This window comes from Erpetoichthys calabaricus, assembly GCF_900747795.2.
Source record: "Erpetoichthys calabaricus chromosome 1 unlocalized genomic scaffold, fErpCal1.3 SUPER_1_unloc_1, whole genome shotgun sequence".
Classification (NCBI taxonomy): domain Eukaryota; kingdom Metazoa; phylum Chordata; class Cladistia; order Polypteriformes; family Polypteridae; genus Erpetoichthys; species Erpetoichthys calabaricus.
In genome coordinates this window covers 416,759-442,960 of record NW_026261574.1, presented here as the reverse complement: position 1 = coordinate 442,960, position 26,202 = coordinate 416,759, and the positions used below count along the sequence as shown (strand labels likewise).

General features: G+C 40.2%; 2 protein-coding genes across 2 annotated transcripts in view; both read right to left on the bottom strand.

Moving 5' to 3' along the window:
* The window catches only part of LOC127526324 (zinc finger protein 345-like), a 112,322-nt gene that overhangs the window by 37,116 nt on the left and 49,004 nt on the right, over positions 1-26,202 (bottom strand). Inside the window, exon 5 of the mRNA XM_051921607.1 lies at positions 21,009-21,016. Coding sequence (XP_051777567.1) covers positions 21,009-21,016 — 8 coding nt within the window. The remainder of the gene's footprint in view (positions 1-21,008; positions 21,017-26,202) is intronic.
* Positions 1-26,202, bottom strand: part of LOC127526325 (zinc finger protein 239-like) — a 350,159-nt gene that overhangs the window by 299,440 nt on the left and 24,517 nt on the right. The window lies entirely within an intron of this gene.

Below are 26,202 nucleotides of genomic sequence, written 5' to 3'. Positions count from 1 at the left end.
GATTAACTAGACTTTAAAACCATGTTGTTAGAAAAACATCTTAAAGAGTTTTTATTTAAATGAAAGTATCCTGAATAATCTTGGAATTCACTAATTCAACAGTGTAATAATGCTTTGAATTTTAATTTTTAGTATGAATTTTAAGCAGTGTTTTTCAACTACTGTCCGAGAATGATTAGAAATGTGCACATGCTAAGATAAATCAGACAGTTCATGATATATCATTCTTTATAAACTCTGTGCTGAAACTCCCACCAAGATTGTAAACCCTACCTTGTGCTATTGCACTGGGGATCTCCATCCCTGACCCACATTACATTTCAAGGCTTGCATTATATTTTGAGATTTATGAATACCAGTACTTCTTTAATGGGAGGGGATGGATAGGATTTCTGTGTTTGCTGTGGTATCAAAAGGTATCCAGCATTGTAAAATTGTGTTGTATTAGTATATCACATACAAAAGTTCTAATATCATAACATCCCTAATATCAACAGATGGTGCCGAGTCACAATGGTGTGTCGTAAAGGCATCACGCTCCCTGAGACTGTTTCATATCTGGTCACCTGGTATGAAGATTGATTACTTACTCTGCCCATGTGGTCTCTGTGAATAACTTGACTTAGCTTCTTTCTTAACTGATGAGGATATAGAAAAATGGGACTTAAATGTGTTATATTTGTATTGCACTTCTGAATTAATTAAACCCTGTGTTCTTTTTCTGTGTATAGAAGATGCCAAAAATGTATCCTGCTGGCCAGAAGAGTTTGGAGAAAGAATGTCAACGTGAAGAGGATGTCTCTGAAAAGAGGAACAAAAGAAAGGGTAGGACTAACATTCAGAAACCCCACAAAATTATAAACCGTATCAAAGTGAAAGACTGTAATCCTCAATATATGGGCCCAGATGAAGACTTAAACAGATTGGGCTCCAGTTTGGGCAGACGCTGCTACTTGAAGGACAGTAAAGCCCACAAGCCGTCAGAATCCTCGAAGACTAACACAGTGAGGCCTGAGAAGAAATTGTGTCCAAATCAAACTGGAGAAGGTATGTGCTAAAATAAAATAAGGCAGTTATGATTTACCTGAAGGGTGCTTTCTTGCATTTTCACTCTGCTTAGAAACAAAGGCTTTTTTTAAAAATGCGGGATTCATTTTTAAAGTATAAGGAACAGAAACAATTAATCCTTTGGATTGAAGTGAGGAGGCCTGGCTGAGTTGTTCTTGCAGTTTTTTCACCCAACACTATCAGTTCACAATTTCCTTGGTTTGGGTTGTATCTCTTTTTAATAATAATCATTAGCTTAATGTCTTTATTATGGAGAAAACCTTTTAATAGATTTTAGACAAATTAAAGAGAAGTCAAAGAAAAGTCAAATCTGTTTGTTTCTAGCTTTCTTTAAAGAAACCCTTTCAAACAATAATGTATTGCCTTTTTACTTTCTCCATATGTAGTATTGTGGAGTAGACATGTCACCCATTTGACTGTTCAATACATTTGCACAATTTAAACCCCTCTGAATGAAAGTGTTTCACGTCTGCCTGTGTGTAACAATCTCTGTGCATCAGTGGAGTGCAAACATGTGAATGGATAAACCAGTCCTGTTCAAATTTATCATTATATATTCTGAAATTGAAAAGACTTTGTGAATGTGAAGAAAACTGGGTCACTGAACTTTACTGAGTTAAACGTTTTTTTATTCTTGAAGTGACACAAACAAAATTGTTAATTAAAGCAGGATTTCATCTAAAACGTGTGAAACATTCAATGAAATTAGTTTTAAAGGATTTTGATGCTTTTAGCCATTTCCTGGTTACTGTCAATTCAGTTGCCCCGTATGAAAAGGGGCTGATCTTTGTGATGTGGTGACTTTTTTGAAAATACAAGTTGGTACAGTACATGAAATCTTTATGAAATTCTCATCCATTTTAGAGCATTAGAAAAAATGATTCAGTTCAGGTAATTTTATTTTGTAGTCCTGTTCACTGAGTGGTGGCTCTAATAAATTCACAGGTAAGATCTAATTTAACATTTTACAAATGATTAATCACATAATGAGTTAAAACAGACAGGAAAACAAAGCCGTTTCAAACTGACTAACATAAATGAAACAGAACAGTATCTGTCAATGAAAATCAAATATGAAGAACACGGCCAATTATGACAAAGCTAGAAGAGTGAGGACACCATGCCACCATCTTAAATAAGGAGGCAAGATGACATCACGTGATGGAGCTAAGCCACGTCAGCAGCCACAAAATGTCCACAAATTATGTGATTGACGGAAGGGTAAAACGACTTATCAAAATAACAAAAATACAGTGATTGGGGTGGGGGGGGGGGGGGGGGGTGGGAATGTTATAGTACAAAACATGGCCTAAACTCAGAATAGGGTGTAGGTGATATCAGAACTCTACAAATAATGCAAAAACAAATTAACTATAGGAAGGCAGTTCAGTTAGTACAGCCTACATGACTGTATGCCACCCAGTAAAGGTGTTTAGTGTTAGGAATTATTACTTTTTTTTAAATAGCTAAGGCAAACTGTGAAAATGCAAAACAATTGATTTAGATGAACAGTCCATCCACCAAAAAACCATGCATGAGTCCATCAAAAAACTACACGGAGTGAAAGAAAATGTCAGAATTAAAAGCATGATCTTCTCAAAATAAATACTGTTCTGGTGCCGTATCAGTTTAAAAAGGGTCACTATGTAGACCGATGTCTTGGGTCTCTAGTCGTACCTTTTGCCCAACTTTAACGATAGGAGTAGCCTTACATTTGCAATCAGAAAATCATTTGGCCAAGAGCTTTTCAAAAAGTTTTTGAGCCAAATTCAACTTTTCACAAAACTGTTAAATATGTAATTATTTAAAAACAGATGGAAAAGTGGAGATGAAGGTGACTCAAGGAATGTAGAATGACAACCATACAGGCACTCAAATGGTGACATTGTAGGAGCAGAGTGAACTGGTACATTCCTATCAGAGTCAGCAATGGGTAGAAAATCAACCCAGTCATCTTGATTAGGACCAATCAAACCGCACAAGTGTTTCTGTAGGCCTCTGTTAATTCTTTACATTTGCCCATTATCTTCTGGCTGATAACTAAACATTTAAAGTTTTATAGAACAACCAAATCTCTGACAGAATAGTTTCTAGAAGCTAGAAATAAATGGAAGACCACGGTTTGATACATCTTGATACAGAAAACCATAGATACTATCAGTCTTTTCTACAGGGTGGTCCAGATCTAATTATGCAGATCCAGATCATCTGGATGCCTTTGATTTATGTGGGGACGATTCCAGTTCAGCACAAAGACGATTCTTCATGCCGTCAGTTCGCACACTTCTCGATGGTATGGAATTTTTTCGATTGACTTTCTATGTAATAAACTGAATAAGTTATAGCGTAATGAAAATTGCATAATTAGATCTTGACCACCCTATAGAAAGACACCTGCCAGGTGTTATGTAGAAGGGAATAAGATGCACACATTTCAAAACTCAATCTCCCTCCACAAAAATTGTATTAAAACCCTTGGAGGAAGGCATATCAGTAATAAAGTCCATGGTTTACTGCTCCCATGAACGTAATGGTACCGGAGCAGTCCAACATGTAGCTTGTATAACCCCAAACATCTTCATGCATACTTTTCCAACAAACATTTGGCTGAAGTATCTTAAACTCTGTGGTCCGGTGACACAGTTCCAATATTTGCTTTTAAATGTTTAGGAGGAACGCACACACACACACACACAGCCTGAAAGAAGGTATTTTGGGCAGACTCAACCTCTGTCATTATATTATCAATTAATGGTAAGAATAAACAGGTAAAATTCCGTTACAATGAACTCCTAGGGACCTAAAAAATATTTTGTTGTAACAAAAACTTTGTTTTAATGAGATTCTGTATTTGTTACTATAGTGCTTTCTTTAACTTGCGTCCAGGCATTTGCAATCATTTCCATAGCTGCTTTTGCATTAATTTTAATCACCTCTTGCCTACAAGTTATGCTGACGATAATTTTTCTCAGCATTTCCTTGCGATAAAACACTTTCAGGGTGAAAATGATGCCCAAATCCAATGGCTGAAGCACTGCTGTGCAGTTGGGTGGGACAAATTCAACGTGAACATTATCTAAATTTGGAAGCATGTTGTGGGCAACACAGTTATCAATCAGGAGCCGAATCATCCTTTTCTTCATATTGTGTCGTTTCTGAACTCTTGAGACCCTCTCCACCCAACGGGAACGACACACTAAGGTGCGTCCCGAAGCGCGATTGCAGCGTCCGTGGAAGATTGTTTGTCCGTTGCCGGGGCAGGGTAACAATAGGCTCATAGCGCTGCAGTGAAGTGACACAGAAGCAAATCCTAAAAGGTCAGGGTCGCACTATAAGTCCCTGTCTTGCACCCCAAAACACAAGGCTGAGTCTCAGTACTTTATCAAAACCAGCGTTATTCAGCTTGAAACAAGAACAGCACGCTTATTTTTTGTAGCGTGATCTGCCACTCTGCTATACTCAGACACAGCAGTCATGCAGGGTCGTGGCCAGATCAGTGATCAAGTAATCCTGTTACCTGCATTTACAATGTTCCTTACATATCACCCATTGATATCTTTTCTGTTTGCTTTCCTGAGAGACGCAGCACAGCTTTGAGCCAACTGTTGCCCCGGCAACAGATAAACAGTCTTCCATAGACACGGAGTTTGGACTTCGGGACGCTCTTCGGCGTGCTGTCTAGTTTGGGGAGAGCCCAAGAGAGTTTACAAACCTCACATTTTCTTGAATGAGTGCCGCATTAATAGGAATGTTTCTTGAACGGGCATCACTGAACCACATAAAAACGGCTTTGTCGACGTCTTCAAATGCAGCAGTTCACATACATTGGCAACCCGAGATTTTTCTTTTTTTGCTCTGTCTTTCAAGAAAGTTGACAGTGTTGATGGCGAAATTTCAAATTCACTGGCAATGTAGTTCACTGGCCTAATCTAAAAAGCCAATAATGAAGTTAGCTAATGTCGACATGCTGGAAAAACAGAGATACAGTGAAATATCCTTCTTCACAGTGTAAAACTGCACCCAGTTGGGTGTGTCTTGTTCTGAAGACCTCCAACCTTTCTTGAACCCATTAAATTGCATTGTATATGCCTGCCTCCAATCAGCAATCAGTACAAATGAGTCATTAAATGTGAGAGGTCTTCCAATATCATACTGCATAATAAAATATTCTGAATAGTTCTTCAAATGCTTCTTTTTTGCTGAACATCAAAGGGACAACCCAACCTCGCTTTTGTTATAGGAAAGGGGCAAGTATATAGCGTTTTAAACAAATAAACATACCCCACTTCAAACTCTGTTCTATTGATAGCCTGCAGCAAAATGGCCTTTTTTGTTTTTAGCAAAATGAAAGACCCAATTTATGACAAAGGACTGTGTTAAGATAGCAGAAATGTGATTTTAAAAAAGGTTAGGTTATGGATGAAAAACAAGAAGGCAGAAATTTAGCATCAATAATTTTAAGTTAGAGAGGCTTGAATCTCTGATATTAACTGGGGAACCTGTCTGGTTTGTATAGCAACATAAAGAACAACTTGTTGACTCTTGAATTTAAATGTGTGCAAGAGGTGCCATCCTTCTTTGCAATAACAAGAGGATGGGATAGTTGATTTCAAATGGAAGAAATTCTCCGCCTTCCTACAACTACATACTCCATAGCTTGGTGTGTCCGTGATGTGGGAAATTATTTAGTGTGGCAGTTTTAAAATATGGAACAATTAGTAACTGTGCTAGATTGTGAGTAGTATAAGCCATGGACTTTCTGTCAAACTGTCAATCAAAATAATTAATGACCTTAAGCCCTGCCCCTTTGGACGGGTGGACTGGAAGTCCCGCCCCCTACACCTGATTGGTGGATTTGAAGGATTCGCCCCGCCCCCAACCACCTGTTTGTCCCACACCCCCAACCACCTGTTTGCCCACCTCCTTGAACCCCCTCCCAGGCCCCCCAACCACCTGTTTGCCCCTGGAAACTGTCAAGGGGGGTTTTGATGGATGTGTGCCCCTTCCTTGAACCCCCGCCCAGGCCCCCATGCACCTGTTTACCCCCAGAAACTTTCAAGAGCAGACTTGATGGATGTCCCCCCTCCTTGAACCCAAACCCCCTTTCCCGAAGACAAGTCCAGGCCTGTTACAGACCTGTTGGAGGCCCACTTCTCTCGAAGGCACACACACAAGCGTTTCAACGGGCCGATCTGCCTGATAACCATTCCTGTCTCTATTGCTTTGGTTAAGATATCCTGTATTTAAAATATCTATTATTTAAAATATCTATCCTTTGCTTTACCACATGTAAACTGTTTTTTTATTTTATCTAAGTCAAGCAGAGAAAGATCCCAGACATTCTCTGCTTTGACAAGCCGTCCACACTGTTAGCAGGTATGAGTCTGTGGGTCTTGCCTGCTCCTGTGAGATACCCAGGAGTTGAAGCTCCAAGTATACACGCCGGCACACGCGGGTAGTTAAAATTACGAGTTGCCGGCTCTCTGTCTGTACAGAGACTCGCGGAGCTGACAACCTCTGAGCGCACCCGTTAGATCCAGGCCGGGAAACTGACAGCCCCTGCACGCACACGTTTGTCAACAGATGTCTGTCAGTTCCCCCTCCACATCCTACCCCGGAACGGGAGTGCACACTAAGTTTGCTCACGCGCAGCACCTCAGAGAACAAGTTATGTGTGTATCTTTTAAAGTTAAGGGATTTTAAAAATCACACCCACTCAGTTCAATAATAGGCAACAGCACCCTTTTAAATTACGTCTGAGAAGTCTAAAAAGATATCCACGGATGTATAATTTGTAATTTGTATATCTAAAACAAGCCCATTTCTATCAAGCACCCCACATTTTAAATAATCAGCGACCCTAAGGTTTCACATTGCGTTTAGATTTCTAAATGTTACAAGTGTACTCTGATAATCCCAAAGTGAATGGAGTGCGTTTCTCGTCGGTCCATGAGACGCACGGAGTATATTTCACTTATCTAGGTAAACCACGAGATAACTAGTTCGACATAATGTGAATTTCCCCTTGGGAATAATAAAGTATCTATCTAAGCCTTGTAAAAAAAAAAAAAAAAAATCACACAGTTCAATAATAGGCAACAGCACCCTTTTAAATTACATCTAAAAAGCTATCCTCGGGTGTATAATTTATATAAAAAGTATTTCCCACACATAGATCAGCGGGCCCTAAGGAAGCCTATTGTGGAAGCAAGCGTTTAAATGTCTAAAAGTTAGAAAGTCTTCTACGTGCAGTCATTCTGGGAAAAGAGAAAGGCGCTTTTAAACACTCTGGCAAGCCAAGCTTTCTAAGGCATAGCAGCTGCGACAGTCTGAAGCTAAGGGGGAGGTTAGGGGGAAGGAGGGGTGCGCTTCACAGCTCCTAGGCAGCAGGTTTGGGTCGGCTCAGGCCGGATCCTGACCTTTAAACTCATGTAGGAGCGTCTGGTGGGACGTGTGAAAATTTCCCTTACCTTGTGGAATGCAGCTGCTTAAAAAAATCTACGTCTTACAAAGGGGGGTTATTAAAAAATACAGGACTCTTTGGAGTCCGGTTTTGCTCTCAAATCCCTCAGCTACTACTGTACGGGTGGCACAGCAGAAGGGATTCTGAACCATTTCTTAGTGAATTTATTTTGATCTATAGTGAGGTGTGCTTGTTTAACTAGGGCTCGGTATTCTGAAATGCGTACTCTTTCGAATCGGAATCCCGCTGTAACCGTTTGTTTTCTGTACGGAACAATCAGTTTTTTAAAAGTCTGAGGTAACGAAACATTTTTACTTTATAAATGTTCATTTGGATAGCTGGTTGGAGACGGCCTCCAAGGATGAACAGGGACCAAGAGCTTAATGCAACTGTGTTTTCATTCCTCTAAAGGAAATGTAATTATTTTAATACATCCTAGTAGCCCCAAAGTCCGGATGATTTTTTAGAAGTATCAAGTGTATTGTTGAATAATGGGGATAAATGAATAGTATAAGATGTACCGGGATGTATGAGATTATATCTTGATACACCGGGAGCCTGAGACCCGGCTGTCTGTTTTTATTTACGTCTTTAAAAAGTTTGTATACATTTTTCTGTGGTATCTGTTTCTTTATCCACTTTTTTTTTTTCCACAAACGTCAGGTATCTTTGTAAACCGGTCGTATAAAGTTTTACTTTTGCATCGGAGTTCAAGTCGCCGCGTTCGAGTATGAATTTCATTTGTTTATTCAGTTCCATTTTGCTGAATTGTAGCCTTTTGTTTTTGAAGCACATCTTGCGCATGTATTCATATTTATCCTCTCGAACCTAATAAACTAGTACTGAAAAGAATGGCCGTGCTTATGAGGATTTTTAAATTTTTTTGCTTAGCTCGTTTCTATAACATAGGAGCCTTTTGACAAAGGAGAACTTTGTAAATACACTTGTGCATTTAAACGGAGCTTTATGAGAAAGCAGGTTTCTAACTTAGCCTGGTTTTGTACGAGCATTTAAAAGCACAAAATGTTGATATTTACTGTCTACTCAAAAACTATTAACACAGGGGATAATTAGAAAACATTTTACTATACTATTTTTAATTAAAAAGTTAAAAACAGAAAATCCTGATTATGATTTTTGTTTTGTCCTGGGAGGATGCTAGGGTGACACTTTTCCCTTTATACTCTTTCTTACGTAGACTTTAACACATATTCTTACCAAAATAGTTCAGCACTTCCCAATTCCTGTAACTTTAGGTAGTTAGACGGAGCTCCATAACAGGCAAGAGAAAAAGAAAAGTATTATAGGTCAAATACACAGGGCCATAAAACAAAAGAAAAATAAAGTGTGAACACCACACAACATGGTATTGCTAGATGTTTCATTTTTTCCAGGTGACCCATTTTTGCGTTGTGTGAGGTACCAGCCATAAGTCAAGATCTTTCTTTTATACTGAATTGATATCAGCAGCTTTAGCTCATGCTAATGATCTCATAAATGATTTGTATAGCTCACAAAATAGCAGAGCTAATTACACTTTCTGCTTAAACTAATTATCAAATATCCAGGTAATTCTTAATTAAATACTAAAGCATTAGTGAACAAAATACACTTTCAGTAGCCAACTAAAATGACCAGTTGCTTTAACATGTAAATAAAGTATCTTTAGAAAATAAAGCATCTTTGTAAAGGTCCAATTTTAAAACATTATAAGAAAAATCCTTGTTTCTAAAAGAGTTTTGCCCATTTTTCCAACAGGCTTCTTGACTGATCTTTGGAATCATCAGGGCCTTTCTGATCTCATCCACCCAAACACGGCATATAACTTAATTTCTGTACTGTACTCATTTTAAATGATAATAGCCTGTATAAAGTCCCTAAGGGAACTGGAGACCTCTGATATCTTCTACCATATATCTTTTTTGCAAGCTCAAGTAATTCAAAGTCTGCTCACAACATAAATGTACGGTTATTTTTTCTCAAAAGGCCAAATCTTTGTCAGGCTAATCATGAAAAAAATAAAAATCAGATTTTATTCTCATTACAGTTTATTTGTATATTTTATTATACCTACTTAACTTTCATCGACATTTATCTCTATATTTATTTTTCTAGTATCAGAATGTAGTTTAAGTTAATTTGTTTGGGTTCAATAAAGGTATTTTTCATTTTTTTCACATCTTCACGCCCCCCCTAGGTGGAGTCCGCCCCAACAGTTTGAGAGCCACTGTTGTAGAGGATTATTTGTAAAACACTCTGAGGCACTTCAAGCTAAATTAGATTCCCTCAGTGTTCCATTTTTGTTGTAAAATTGTATTTAGTCTCTGTCTTTATTTACTAAACATTTTATACGATGATTAGTTATCTTGTTCACGCTTTAATTTAAATCAGCATTTTCATTGACAGGTTATAACCACTTGGGACTCAGGATGCTTTGTATAATACAAAGTTTTAGAAATTCTGTTAACGCTTGGTAATAGCCTTCCATTTTACATCAGTTATGAGTCCCTGAAAAATAAGAATGGTTATAATATGTTATACACTACAGGGCTGACGATTAGGTTTATTTTGGACACGTTAGGCAAATCAGGAAGGAAAATGTTTTAGTGAATAGTTACATAATATCTATTATAGGTGTTAACACAAGGATTAAAATTTTACTAAAACTGTGAGGTTTATTCTTTCTTTTAGGTAGACCATCTATCCTTGAAAATGGCTTTTCCCCTCTGTTTGTGAAAAAAACACCCTTTGTTTTAGTAGTATTCAGGGTGAAGGGGATTCCAAGAGTCAACAAGTGTCTGCAATCTTCTTAAATACGAGTCAAAGGACCAGGGTTTGTGCAATGATCACAGTCAGGGGCAGAGTTAAGCTAGACATTATTGTTAGTCCAAAATGAAACACTGACTTGCCCATATCACAAATATAAGACAGTAAATTTACAAATACTAAGTCGCAGAGGAGATTAAAAAACATATTAAGAACGGATCAACATGGGATCACCCCAAGCTCACAACACACTACAACTGAACCTACGTGTTTTGCAGTATATTATCAGCTAATATCAGTTCCACGGGTTTGCAAAGAGGCGGGGAAAGCATTATTTATCATCTGTTAGTATGATACTAATTAACATTAGCCTGCTATTGTTAGGACCTTATCCGGCACTAAAAGTTGTGCTTATGTTCCTCCAGATTCAGAAGAACATGTAAAAGTGGAGTTATAAAGGAGTTATTACAATTTGAAATACTGCCATGATGTATAAAAAAATCAGCATGAAAAGAAACCATTTTGACATGTGCATTCTGGAATAGTCTGAACATGTCTTAAATAAAACATATTTTAAAAAAAATATTAAAACTGAACAAAGCACAGAAGTAGCCTTTAATGATATCCATTAGTGTTAAGTATTATCAAGCACTGGGTTCTTTTTATAAGATTTATTTAATTTAGTTATAAGCAAAATGATTGGCTGCATTTTGCTTTGAAATGAACCATAGTTTGATACAGCTTTAAGAATTAGAATGCAAGACGAACCAATACACTTAATAACAAATTTTGGATCTCTGTTTTATTTTAACCTTTTTGCGTTATATGCTGTGTTTGGTTGGATGAGATCAGAAAGGCCCTGATGATTCCAAAGATCAGTCAAGAAGCCTGTTGGAAAAATGGGCAAAACTGTTTTGGAAACAAGGATTTTTCTTATAATGTTTTAAAATTGGACCTTTACAAAGATGCTTTATGTTCATGTTAAAGCAACTGGTCATTTTAGTTGGCTACTGAAAGTGTATTTTGTTCACTAATGCTTTAGTGTTTAATTAAGAATTACCTGAATATTTGATAATTAGTTTAAGCAGAAAGTGTAATTACCTCTGCTATTTTGTGAGCTATAGAAATCATTTATGAGATCATTAGCATGAGCTAAAGCTGCTGATATCAATTCAGTATAAAAGAAAGATCTTGACTGATGGCTGGTACCTCACACAACGCAAAAATGGGTCACCTGGAAAAAACGAAACATCTAGCAATACCATGTTGTGTGGTTTTCACACTTTATTTTTCTTTTGTTTTATGGCCCTGTGTATTTGACCTATAATACTTTTCTTTTTCTCTTGCCTGTTATGGAGCTCCGTCTAATTACCTAAAGTTACAGGAATTGGGAAGTGCTGAACTATTTTGGTAAGAATGTGTGTTAAAGTCTACGTGAGAAAGAGTATAAAGGGAAAAGTGTCACCCTAGCATCCTCCCATGACAAAACAAAAATCATAATCAGGATTTTCTGTTTTTAACTTTTTAATTAAAAATAGTATAGTAAAATGTTTTCTAATTATCCCCTGTGTTAATAGTTTTTGAGTAGACAGTAAATATCAACATTTTGTGCTTTTAAATGCTCGTACAAAACCAGGCTAAGTTAGAAACCTGCTTTCTCATAAAGCTCCGTTTAAATGCACAAGTGTATTTACAAAGTTCTCCTTTGTCAAAAGGCTCCTATGTTATAGAAACGAGCTAAGCAAAAAAATTAAAAAATCCTCATAAGCACGGCCATTCTTTTCAGTACTAGTTTATTAGGTTCGAGAGGATAAATATGAATACATGCGCAAGATGTGCTTCAAAAACAAAAGGCTACAATTCAGCAAAATGGAACTGAATAAACAAATGAAATTCATACTCGAACGCGGCGACTTGAACTCCGATGCAAAAGTAAAACTTTATACGACCGGTTTACAAAGATACCTGACGTTTGTGGAAAAAAAAAAAGCGGATAAAGAAACAGATACCACAGAAAAATGTATACAAACTTTTTAAAGACGTAAATAAAAACAGACAGCCAGGTATCTCACAGGAGCAGGCAAGACCCACAGACTCATGCCTGCTAACAGCGTGGACGGCTTGTCAAAGCAGAGAATGTCTGGGATCTTTCAAGAAAAGTGGGCCTCCAACAGGTCTGTAATAGGCCTGGACTTGTCTTCGGGAAAGGGGGGATGGGTTCAAGGAGGGGGGACATCCGTCGAGTCTGCTCTTGACAGTTTCCGGGGGTAAACAGGTGCGTGGGGGCCTGGGCGGGGGTTCAAGGATGGAGGCAAACAGGTGGTTGGGGGTGTGGGACAAACAGGTGGTTGGGGGCGGGGCACATCCTTCAAATCCACCAATCAGGTATAGGGGGCGGGACACATCCTTCAAATCCACCAATCGGGTATAGGGGGCGGGACTTCTGGTCCAACCGTCCAAAGGGGCAGAGCTTAAGGTCATTAATCATTTTGATTGACAGTTTGACAGAAAGTCCATGGCTTATGCTACTATTGTGGTCTTCAGAGTAGGACTGGACGTGAAGCAAATATTTTGAAGTCCTAGCATTTGATGTCTGATGTATAATGGCAGGTCCTTCTGCAATAAATCTGAAAATCAAAAAAACATTGGGCAGAGTTCTTGTATTAGCAGTGCTCATTACATGAGGCTTAATCACTCTCTCTTTTCCTGAAAAACTCTAGAATTTTGACTGGGCAAAGTAAAAGGAGTTAAGGGTACTTCAATATTTCTGGCCTCCCAATGTGTGTATAAATGTATTTCTACTTCTTGTTCCTGACCTCGAGCTGGATAAATATCAGACTTATTTCTATGTGATTTATAGAAAAGAAAAATACATGCCTGAGCCTTTCTTTATTAATCAAATAACTGTAAAACTCATAGTTATAACTTCACTAAAGATCTAATGTCTCTGATGAACCATGGAATTTTGTGCACCGCTTCTTCTTCTTTCAGCTGCTCCCGTTAGGCGTCGCCACAGCGGATCATCTTCTTCCATATCTTTCTGTCCTCTGTATCTTGTTCTGTTACACCCATCACCTGCATGTCCTCTCTCACCCCATCCATAAACCTTCTCTTAGGCCTTCCTCTTTTTCTCTTGCCTGGCAGCTCAATCCTTAGCATCCTTCTCCCAATATACTCCGCATCACTCCTCTGCACATGACCAAACCAACACAATGTCGCCTCTCTGACTTTTTCTCCCAACCGTCCAACTTGAGCTGACCCTCTAATGCCCTCATTTCTAATCCTGTCCATCCTCGTCATACCCAGCGCAAATCTTAGCATCTTTAACTCTGCTACCTACAGCTCTGTCTCCTGCTTTCTGAAGTCTGCAGTACGAGTCACGGATGCATTCAACGTGGAGGTGGGAGTACATCAGGGATCAGCTCTGAGCCCTTTCTTATTTGCAATGGTGATGGACATGTTGACAGACCAGATTAGACGGGAGTCCCTGTGGACTATGATGTTTGCTGATGACACTGTGATCTGTAGGGATAGAAAGGAGCAGGTTGAGGTGACCCTAGAGAGGTGGAGATATGCTCTAGAGAGGAGAGGAATGAAGGTCAGTAGGAACAAGACAGAATACATGTGTGTAAATGAGAGGGAGGTCAGTGGAATGGTGAGGATGCAGGGAGTAGAGCTGGCGAAGGTGGATGAGTGTAAATACTTGGGATCAACAGTACAGAATAATGGAGATTGTGGATGAGAGGTGAAGAAGAGAGTGCTGGCAGGGTGGAATGGGTGGAGAAGAGTGTAAGGAGTAATTTGTGATGGATGGGTATCAGCAAGAGTGAAAGGGAAGGTCTACAGGATGGTAGTGAGACCAGCTATGTTATATGGGTTGGAGACAGTGGCACTACCAGAAAGCAGAAGACAGAGCTGGAGGTGGCAGAGTTAAAGATGTTAAGATTTGCATTGGGTGGGACGAGGATGGATAGGATTAGAAATAAGTACATTAGAGGGTCAGATCAAGTTGGACGGTTGGGAGACAAAGTCAGAGCGGCGAGATTGCGTTGGTTTTGGACATGTTTGCTGAGTATATTGGGAGAAGGATGCTAAGGACAGAGCTGCCAGGGAAGAGGAAAAGAGGAAGGCCCAAGAGAAGGTTTATGGATGTGGTGAGAGCGGACATGCAGGTGATGGGTGTAACAGAACAAGATGCACAGGACAGAAAGAGATGGATGAAGATGATCCGCTGTGGTAACCCTTAACGGGAGCAGCCGAAAGAAGAAGTATGTAAATATACTATGTGGCTTACTGTCTAATAATTTTGATCGCCCAGGGTGGGAGTTCACACTTAATCCAATAAATTAGCTCCTCGATTAGCATAGTTATCCAAACAAGGTGGAGTGGTCATAGGGACCATAACTGATGTAATGAGTCCTTGGCAATGTCAATGTCACTGTGCATGTAGATGTACTGGCTTTATCATCCTTGACATTTCTACAGTATATGGGGTCTTCTCCAAAAGGTCTGCAAGTCATGTTGGCCACCCTTGCTGCCCCAGTTGCTCCTTATTTTTCAAGCCATCACCAAGCCATTAATGATAGTTGCTCATGACTTGTTCCTGGTCCATGGTAACAACATCCTAATATGGCTTCATGTGTTTGTTAATACAGTCTGCAAATGTTAGGATTGTTGAAGTGTTAACTCCATTAGCATGCTTTTGTAAAGTGGGTTGCAAAAGGCATATGCTGTTAAACACTGAATAATCTCTTGTACTGCTATTTTATTTTAAATATTGGTCATTTAAAACTTTAACTCTTATTTTTATTTCTGTAGACTTTCAAGGGAATGACAACTTGTCCTCTCTTCAGGGTCGTCCAAAAATTAAACAACCTGATAAGAAGAAACTGACATCTGCAACAAAGAACTTGGTAACGGCCTCTCAGCACCCTAGATTTCAGCCCATTGTGAAGCTAACAAGGATCGATGCCATCAAATCTCAAGGAGTGTACAATATAAATCCAATCCGCCAACAATGTGTGGGAACATTTAAATACAAATTGAATTCTAAAGATAATGGAGGGATTCATGGGAGTAAGAAACTGTATCACTGTCCTGAAGGTGGGAAACAATTCTCAGATAGTCACATGCCTAAGAAACGCAGAGAAGATAATACAGGGAAGGAGCCATACCACCGTTCTGAATGTGTTAAGAACTTTTCAAAACACAGCCAAACCACAACTCCCATTGTAGAGAAACCATATTTGTCTAAATGTGGCAAACGATTCTCACAAGTGAGCCACCTTCAGACACACATGATTGGTCACGGAGGACAGGGTTTATGTCGTTGTCCAATATGTGGTAAACATTTCTTTGACAAGAGCCATCTTCGCAGACACAAAAGAATTCACACTGGAGAGAAACGATATTGTTGTTCTGAATGTGGCAAACGGTTCTCACAATCAAGCACTCTTCAGACACACATGAGAGTGCACACAGGAGAACAGCCATTTTCCTGTTCTGAATGTGGCAAACGGTTCTCACAATCAGGCAGTCTTCAGACACACGTGAGACTGCACACAGGAGAACAGCCATTTTCCTGTTCTGAATGTGGCAAACGGTTCTCACAAACAGGCCATCTTCAGCAACACATGAGATTGCACACAGGAGAACAGCCATTTTCCTGTTCTGAATGTGGCAAACGATTTGCAAGTAGCAGTAATCATCTGAAGCATTTAAGAGTTCACACTGGTGAGAAGCCCTATTGCTGTCCTGAATGTGGCAAAAGATTTTCCAACACAAGCAATCTTCTGTGTCATGCAGGAGTCCACAATAAAGACCATCCTTAGGCCTGTTCTGTATGTGGCAAGAAATTCTCACAAAGTGGCAGTCTCCATAGACATATAAGAACACACATTTGATAGAGGCCATACTCATTTCCAGATTGTGACAAGCTATTCACCGATAACAGCAGCTTTCATAGACACAAAAGAATTCATTCTGGATTAAGGCCATATTGTTGCCTTGAATTTGGCAAGCGATTCATACAACCCTGCAGCCTTCAGTGACATGTAAGAACTCACAGAGGAGAAAAGCCATACTGTTGCTCTAAGTATGGAAAAACAGAAAACTCCTCTTCAGGGACACATGAAAATTCATGCTAAAAAGGCAAAGTCCAAAGAGACTGTAAATAACAACAAGAAAAATCTGAAATAATTCAGTCAGGTGTGGAAAGAAAATTGGAATTGCTCTGCTAGTTGGTTACACAGAATGCATTTGACAAAAATTGGCAGAGTCATTTAGGCAACCCTGCTTATTAATTTAATGTAAGTGGCTTTTGCACTAATGACTATTGCACATTGTACACAGGTCTACTTTACAAGTTCTAATGTTATTTATCTTATGTTGTACTTCTATACTTTTTTATATTTTATTGTAGTACGAAGTTGAGAGAGAGAAACAGTATTTTGATTCTCCTGTATGTTCTGCACATATAGTGAATTGACAATAAAAGGCTATTTGATTTGATTTCAGTATTTCTATTATCTTTTCTCCAGAGTCCCTATTGGTGTTCACACTACTCTCTGGTGTGGCTGCTGCTCTTTCTTTCTGAGGAGTTAGTCCAGCTGGGGTTCAATCAGCCCAGTAACGTCTAGCGGTCCCTCACAACGGGAGTGTATGAATATTCATACACGTTTAGCATACAGCTGATGATGTGCTCATCTAATATTTGAATAAGGCCATATATGGACATCCTGTATTACGTTACACAGAGAGATACCTGATACTTCAAGTCCGGAGTGACCTTGAGGGGCTGCATACTTGAATGAACTCATCCTACTTACAGCAGTCAGACAAAAAGAAATTTAACAGAAAAACTTAATAAACAAAAAAAAAAAAAAGGTTTTCCGCTATGGCCGCCACTACCCACTGTGACAACTTCATTTCTATTCTTTCAAATGCTTCCCCTCTTTAAAGGCAACGCAGCTTGCACTCTATTCGATTTTAGCAGCCCAGCATTTTTTGTAAAAAAAATATTTAAAAAACCATCAAAAAATGGTCAGTCAGGAATTGAACTTTGTACCCCTAAAGTATCAGGTCCATCTCCCATACCAGTGAGCCACCAAAGCCAAACTGACCAATCAGATTGCTCTGTGTGACCTGAGAAGTGTCATTTCTTGCTTTTCTTTCTTTGACTACTGGACCCCAGTTATCTCATACTGCTCCATTTTAATGGAGTCACCGTTCTGTCACATAATGTCAGTCCTTTCCTTCTCTTCACTCGTGTGTTTCAGGCAGGCAGGTCATTCTTTCAAACCTGAGCTCCGCCACATCACCACTGCAGTATCTTCATCAGCTCTTCTTCCTCAGTTCACAGCTGAGCTCAGATCTCACAAAGCTGCCGCACAGCCTGTCCATTAAGTGCCAGGACCAGATGGAGTGCCGACTCTCCCAGGACCATTGCTTTAGTTGTGTCACCACCTCAAACGTCACCTGATGAGCCTCCCATGCTGAACTACCGTCGTGCTGTGGAAGCTCAGTCTGCACCTCAAAACTAATAGAGAGGACATCAAACCCTTCATTAGAAACTGGACAATTTATCTGTAATGGTGACAGAATGACATAAACGAAAATGTGAAGGTTCACAGTGAAAGATACTTCAGGACGTTTAAAAAATAAATTCAAACATAACAGGAATGAGGGTGACAACTGGGAGACATTTTTATGTTTACAAGAAAAACTTAAAGAAGCCAAAAGTTACCCTGAGAGCCACAATTGTTCTTTAGAGCTCCTCACTTGAGTACGTGTGGCACAGTAAATGTGACGAGTTGATGTCCACCTCATTTATCAGCTGAGTGCCCTGTGATTCTAAACTGAGCAGCTGTAGGTTCAATTCAGGCAGTTCATGGTGGGCACAGGCAGCAGGCGGGCACATCATTAGCTTAACGTTTAGATTGGCACTGCCACATTTGTACAGAGGACGAGGTGACAGACGACGTGAGGGGGCTTAATGTAAGAGCAGACAGTGATGGACTCAGACACACACACACACACTGATGTTCTTGTCTAAGCTAACACTGCGCCCGTTGGGTTTTAATGAATTAACTTGGCGACTCCACACCGTGGCGTGTACGTTACACACAAAGACAAGTGTGGTGAACATCAGAATGACAACACGATCTTCATCCTCGCTATTCTTTTGTTCTACTCTTTGGAAATCTTTTCACTTTTATTTTACTTCTGGTGAACTACTTTTTAGTTTTCATTTTGGTTTGCAAAAAAACACTCGTGGAACACTGAGATGGTAGAAGGTTCAAGAACTTAAGTCAGTCTGAGCCAGAACTGATTAAAGGGCATAAGGCTTGAACATTAGGGGCAGTTTGGCCTCACAGCACTACGTCCCATTAAATTCAGAGCTAGAGAGGAGCTCAGTGTCTCTTATGCCATCCATCCCACCCAGAGACCACACTGTGGAGCAGTCCGCACACCCACGTAATATCAAAAGGGGACACAAGTAGCAAAAAAGAGGAGGTTTTGCTTACAAATAAAGGCTAAATATGAGAAAGGGGAGACACAGAGACCCCAAGGAGGTAGAATCCCAAACACTTAACTCGACTCTACAGCAGTAGCTCTAGTTAGCCATGGGGCTGCTGGCCCACTTACCCACACACAGCCCCCTCTCCTTCTCCACCAGCTGAGCTCCCATCCAGTCTAATCCTTGATTTCCAGCTCATCCGGGGTCTTCTCAGATGGACCTTTAAAGCTCCAGAGCAGGTGTAGAAAGTCTGGTGCCACCCATAAGTAGTCACATCTCACACACCTACCAGCCCAGAACTCCTCAATAAAACACACTCTTCATCAATTTGTGAGAAACGTAGCCCACCTCAACTCCAAAGTGGTCATGGCATACAGCTATTTAAACATAGAGTATCCACAATGGGCAGCATGGTGACACAGTGGTAGCGCTGCTGCCTCACAGTAAGGAGATCTGGGTTTGCTTCCCGTGGCCTCCCTGCGTGGAGTTTGCATGTTCTCCTCGTGTCTGCATGGGTTTCCTCCCACAGTCCAAAGACATGCAGGTTAGGTGCATTGGTGATCCTAAATTGTCCCTAGTGTGTGCTTGGTGTGTGTGTGCCCTGTGGTGGGCTGGCGCCCTGCCCGGGGTTTGTTTCCTGCCTTGCGCCCTGTGCTGGCTGGGATTGGCTCCAGCAGAACCCTGTGACCCTGTGTTAGGATATAGCGGGCTGGATGATGGATGGAGTATCCACAATGCACCGGGGCCAAGAACAATGAAGTCCAGCAGCCGCTTTGCTTTGTGATGTCCCCAGCTTGGACCTTACTGGAGTAAAATCTTCACTTATGTATCCACCGTGTGCTCACAGTGATCTGTTATATAGCGCCTTTCATGTCTGTGTTGGACCTTCTTAACACACACATCACATCATACTATTACATGTGTGTTATACACAAAGACAAGTGTGGTGAACATCAGCCTGACAACACCAGTCTCATTCTCCTTATTCTCTACTTCTACTCTTCACACAGTTTATTTAACTTTTATTTCAGTTCCGGTCCACTAAATTATAATTTGAACAAGCTTGGTTTTAGTTTCACTTGGTGAAAAGAACACTGGTGGAGATGGCAGAAGGTTCAAGAACAGAAGTCATGCCAAACTCTGATTGGTCCAAAAGCACAAGGCCTGACCATTACACGATAGTCAGCCTGACACCACGATGTCCTGCTGGTCAAAGAGGAGCAGCAGGGAAGGACAAGACCAGCAGAAATTCTAAACTGTGCAGAAACTTAACGTCTCCATCTGTCCATCTGGAGACCTCATTCTGGAGCAGCCTACACAATCACAAAATGTCAAAAGGGGTCACAAGTAGCAAAAAAGATGTTCTCGTTTAAGAGTTTCTCATACAGTAATGGCTGGGGTCCCCTGCACAAACTCCAAAGTGCCACACGGTCAGGAAAGATCATCCATAATGAACAGCCCCTCAGAGGTGACCCCCACAAGCCGATGACGCCTCTGTCCAGTTCCTTAGGTCAGGTTTAAGACACCGAGGTTGACATCACTTCTCCTGGACATCTAAGCAGGTAATGTGGTGTAGTGGTTAAGGCTTTTAGCTTCAAAACCTGAGGCTGTGGGTTCAAATGCTGATCCTGACACGGGTGACCCCGAGCAAGTCACTTCACCTGGCTGGGCTTATACTAAGAAGAAAAAATGCAACAATTTTATTTAGAAAAAGTCACCAGTAAAATTAAAATAAATAAATAAATTTAAACTGCATGGTTAGGGCAAAACCCTCAGGACAAACAGAAACGGCGAGGGCGGACATGGACTTCATCTTCCGTACTTCAGTAAGGAGAAAATGTTCTTTCTGTCACCCATTTTAAAAACTACATTGTAAGGTTTTAATAACACAGCACCCGACACAACGAAATGAAAACAGCGATAAATTAAGACAGCAAGTGCGGGAGAAGGTGATGGACCGCTCGATACTGAGGTTTAGACACTGCGTCGAGCTTACGGAGCACTGGATGTGTCAAATGCGCCCGTCACGTGATTTTGAGTCACGCTAGCGTGATGACGTCATTGATATCTGCGCAGTCAGCAGTCGATTTGGTCCTCACGGGTCTGCTGAAGTGCTTTGGCTTAAAGCGTAAAAGAAGTTGTGTCTGCTACAGCGATAAGGTGCGCTAACGCGAGTTCAAATCCTAATGTTACAATAAGGACTTTGTATAAAACAGTTAAGTAGTACTTGTCTGTAAGTTAACAAATATATTTTGGAGACATTATGAACGATTTACATGGGGACCCTTTTCTTTGGTGTGGAATCGTGTCCACCTAGAATCTGTAACAAATTAATGAGCATATTTTGCGTAAGGTAGCACGTATTATAACAATCCAGAATCTACTCTACGCCATGTCGATCATATCAGAGAGGCTAAGAAACGCTTCACTAAAGCCGACGTGGTCATTACACCAGTATATGTGCAAGACACTATCATTAAACGTTTTTACTATTCAGTGATTCCCAGATCTGCAGCTGATTTGTATTATTGATTTCCAAAAAGCAATGTGAGTAAAAGCGGGTGCTGCATAACTAATCACAACTGTCTTTAAAACAGAATCAGCGCCATCAACAGTGTCTTCTGCAATTTTAGGAAAGCCTCGGGATTTCTGTGTTAATGAGACAAAAAAGTTGTAAAGAAACTTTGCATAAAGATCACTCAAGTACTGACAAGAAGGAGCAGCTGGATAAGCACATCTGGAGCCAAACTTTCAAAAAAGCACCTGACTTTGTCAGCAACATCCTTTCTTTCTGAATGCATTTTATCAAATTCTGCGCTGGGGGGGTAAATAAGTAATCTTCCAAACTGCAAAACAACAGATAAATCATTGATGTAAATAGAATTATTGAAAGACTAAGCTGTTGTCGTTTCTGTATTCTTAAACCATCTTCAGTTCCACAATCCCCCGCAGTCACTGTCACATTTAACGTTCCCTGCTCCTCACCTGTCGTGTCACCCAAAGCATCAACACTCAGTTTCATTCAAGGCTTTACTGTCCTTCCTTTCATAGACATAAGACACACATTCCCTCTACATACGTGTCCAATAATAATAGTAAACTGGCAGGAACGAGAAAAAACACAAGATGTGAATATTCATGACAAGAGCCTCGGCATCAGGGTGAGGATGTGCCTTGTCACCCATTACGTGAGCTCGTCTGCTGCCCTTCAGTTGCACTGCCACACGTTACACTCGGGGGCAATTGCAATGGAGAATACCGACAGTGTACACCTTCAGAAGTGGAATAAATCGACTGTATAAGTAGAACAGTTCAGATAAACGATGAATTGTGTTATTCATAAACAATGCAACATAACTATTATATGTGTTGTTACTTTTTATTTATTCTCTCCAAACGTTACATATCTACATGGGAAATGAACATGGGTAATATGTTTATAATCATTCTCACTAAAATACACTTTTAAAATATATTAATGAGCAAACTGAGACACATTGGCCTTTAGGAAATATCAAAAAGCGTGTGCGCTGTCATTTAGGACAGAATGCATTGTTAATTTGACGCACTCTCTACTGACGCGATGTCACGAAAACAAAGAAACAGCACAGAACATGCAAACTCATATCCTCCTTGATTTCTGACCTTATGATTAATTGTCAATATCAAATCAATAAAGTCATTTTAAGAAGATGACAAGTCTGCTGTAGTCAGTTCAATTAACGCTCCTTTTAAAAAGTTTGCCTATAATTAATCTAAAACAGAATCTCAATGATGCGGGACTCGCGAGTAGTAACTAATAATATGTGTCACTGAGAAATTATAATCCCTAATAACGGGAACAAGTAAAAACTACGATTTCCTAAAACGGACACTGTAAATGTGGGCATTTCAATAAATAATTTAGGAGACTTGTGTGTGCATTTCAATACCAATTTAAGAACTACGTAGGCTACCTGTTGTATTATAAACGGTAGCTCAAGCAGCACTTAACAGTAAATAGTCTAACAGGACAATGACTGACTGTACGAAGATGCTGCGCCGCTACAATAAAGGGTCACACTGTCATTCTGCATGTTTAGAAGGCGCTGATTGGCTGAAACTGTTTATAGCGAATTGTCCCAAGTTGGAAGTGCCGTATAGCGATCAGAAACGAGAAGACACATTTAGGCATGCTGCACAGTAGTTTGTTTTTCTACAATACAAATTCAGTACGACACCAGGGTCTCCAAACACACAAATATGAAGCTTATTATGTTTTACAGTGAAACTCTTGACATACACAATATAATTAGGGACGTGTGCCCCCTGCCCGTCTACGGCGGCCCAACCTTCCCTCGATAGCTCATTTCTCTTGATATCCGTCTAAGACCATAAACGGTTTTCAATTTTTTTTAAAAAAAATGGGATCAGACTAAGAAAAAAAAAACAATCCCATATTTAAAAACTAAATTCTGACCTTAAATAAAATATTCTTTTGTTTTTCTTGTTATCCTTTTGTTGAACAGTCAATTAAAATTAATGAAAGCATCGGAATTAAAAGCTTTTAAAAACAACTAAATATTTCAATTAAGGTCAAAATTGAAATCTGTTTTTTTTTTTACACCACTCTATACTGTCATTTGTATTAAATGAGTTTGAATTGTGGAATTGCGACAGCAAATTTAGAACACATGGCGGGTGAGGATCAAATGCGCTCTCTCCTGTCGCTCTAAATGTAAATGCTGATGAGATATGAAACGTAACCAGTAGTCAATGTGCACGCTGGCTGCCAATCGAATAGTGAATAAGCTGCTCTTTGGGGTTCATATATTTGTAAATCTGACGGACTCTAAAGGAGTCAGTGCCTCACCAGCCATGAACCTCACCGCACGTCACTGATCAGGAGGACAATCACGGAATGCGAATGACCAGGAGCAGCGCTAAGTGTCCGGACTTATAAAACATTAAAAATGGGCTTTCGGAGAACACACCGAACACGTCTATGATGCTCTCTGGTGACTGGCACCCCTAGGACTGCCCAGTCCTCTCTTTTTTCTCAAGTTCCTCAACTTGTTCATGTCACAAGTACATACCTCTCCGCTTGTTAAATGTTGTCTTCCACCTGACAGACCAGCGCGACTCTGATTAACATTTAGTCCCTCACTTAAGAAATCACTGTCTGATTTGAACTGCACATGCGCACCAATATCATGCCTGTACGCCCCGAGCTGTAGTGCGCATGTGCACGCATTTCCTGGTCACAGACAGAGACGTCCTTTGTATTGTGAGAGAGAAGCACTTCGATCAGACAGCAGCGTTGCACACGGGACAAAAATATTATTGAGTTATTCATTTAAGGCTCACTGATATTTTGGTCAGTCCTTCATAAACTTATTTGAATGCATCCTAAACGTTCTTAGTTTTCAAACTAAACTATTAAGAGAGTGAGAGGTTGAAAGCACCACACAACGAACCGCCTGGATTGGGACCCGAGTGTAGCGGGTGACACCTCAGCACCACACTGGACACTGTGTGAGGTTTTATATGGTGGCTGGAGAGCCAATCCTGACACCAACCCCCAAGTTTTCCCTGCAAGTTGGAGGACCTGCTTGCAGGGCTGGACGTAGATTAACGTCATACCCAAGACGGTTAAGGGCCCTGCTCAATGGTCCACTACTGGCATTTAAGGGATTGAAAGGGTTTATTAAAAAATGTTTATCCCGTTGTAAAATGAACCATCATGTAATGTCATGAAACAAATATATTCCATTGCGTATTATGAAACTTTTGAACATTAAAACATTTTAGAGAACAGGCCATTCCTACTAACAAAGCTTGCCAATCTTATCCACTTAATTCCTCCAAGATAACATCAAGTCAAGTTCTGAAGTTCCATAAAGTCCTACTCTCCATCACACTTTTGGTCACCCATTCCAGGTGTTTGTGGTTCTTTGCACGAAGAAAGACGTCCTAATATTTCTGTGAAATTTACCCTTAGCAAGTTTCCAAGTGTGTCCCTGTGATCTTGATTGTCATTTTAAAGTCACAGTCCTGATCCACTGGACTAATTCCCTTCATAATTTTAAATATTTCAGTCATGTCTCCCCTTAATCTCCATTTGCTTAAACTGTAAAGGCTCAGCTCTTTTAATCTTTCCTCCTAACTCAACCCCTGGAATGAGCCTAGTCTCTCTTCTCTGGACCTTTTCTAGTGCTACTTTGTCTTTTTTGTAGAGCAGAGACCACAACTGCACCCAGGACTCCAGATGAGGCCTCACCAGTGTGTTATAAAGCCTGAGCAGATCCTCCTTGGACTTGTACTCCACACATCAAGGCGCTATATAACCTGACATCCTGTTAGCCTTCTTAATGGCTTCTCAACACTGTCACTTTCAATTTTCAAATCTTCCATTGTGTATTAAACTCTCACATTTTTACTACCTACATGTAATTCTTTACATTTACTTACATTTAGTTTCATCTGCCACAAATCTGCCCAAGCCTGTATGCTGTCCAAGTCCTTATGTGATGATTCCACAAATTCGAGATTATCTGTCAATTCACCCAGCATGGTATCATCTGCACCAGCAGCTTGTTACTGTCAAAGCGGAGATGGGCACCCTTAGCCCAAAGATGGCACTCGGAGTCTCAGGACAGGCAGCAGAATCAAGCTTTATAGTGCAATGCACATACAGACTCAGAGTCAGGTGAACGGAGTGCTCAGCAATGGCGCCATCTTACTTTTATTACAGTCCTTATCAAGAGCGTACCTCACTTAGCTCATTTGTCCCCTCATCTGACTCCCACCATTCCACTGTCTTGTCCTGCCTCTGATTGGCTCCACCAATATTTCCCAGCCTAATGAGTGTAGCACTCTGTTTTGTCCATCATGCCCACTTGACAGACCCTCTCCCCACCTTACACCCGTCCAGTACCTGCCACCATTATTTCCAGTCCTCAGCTCACATTCACCACATAGAAATGTCTGACCTTGACTTATGAATTATTGGTAGTTTCCAGCATTCTAAGAAAAAATAAAAAATATACAGTCACAGGCCTTGTTGTGATTTAACCCTTACTATACTAACGTGGACTAGGACACAATGCTTATTTTCATATATGCTCATGATTCTCTTTGAATATATGCAAATCATCAACTTTAAGAATATACTTTTCTATATTTTCCCTCCTTTTGAGGCCCAATAATTTTTATAACCCAGAAGGTGAAAAGAGGGAACCAGCTCTCAGTCTTCTTTGGGCCTTAAACCCGAGACCACTGTCAGTCTTCACAACCTCTGGTTCACCGTTAACCCCTCGTGGTGACACTGAGGCCAAACATCTCCCCCCTTTCATAGACTAGAGAGGAGTAAAAGACCTCTTACTGGCCAAATCAAAGGAGGTGCACA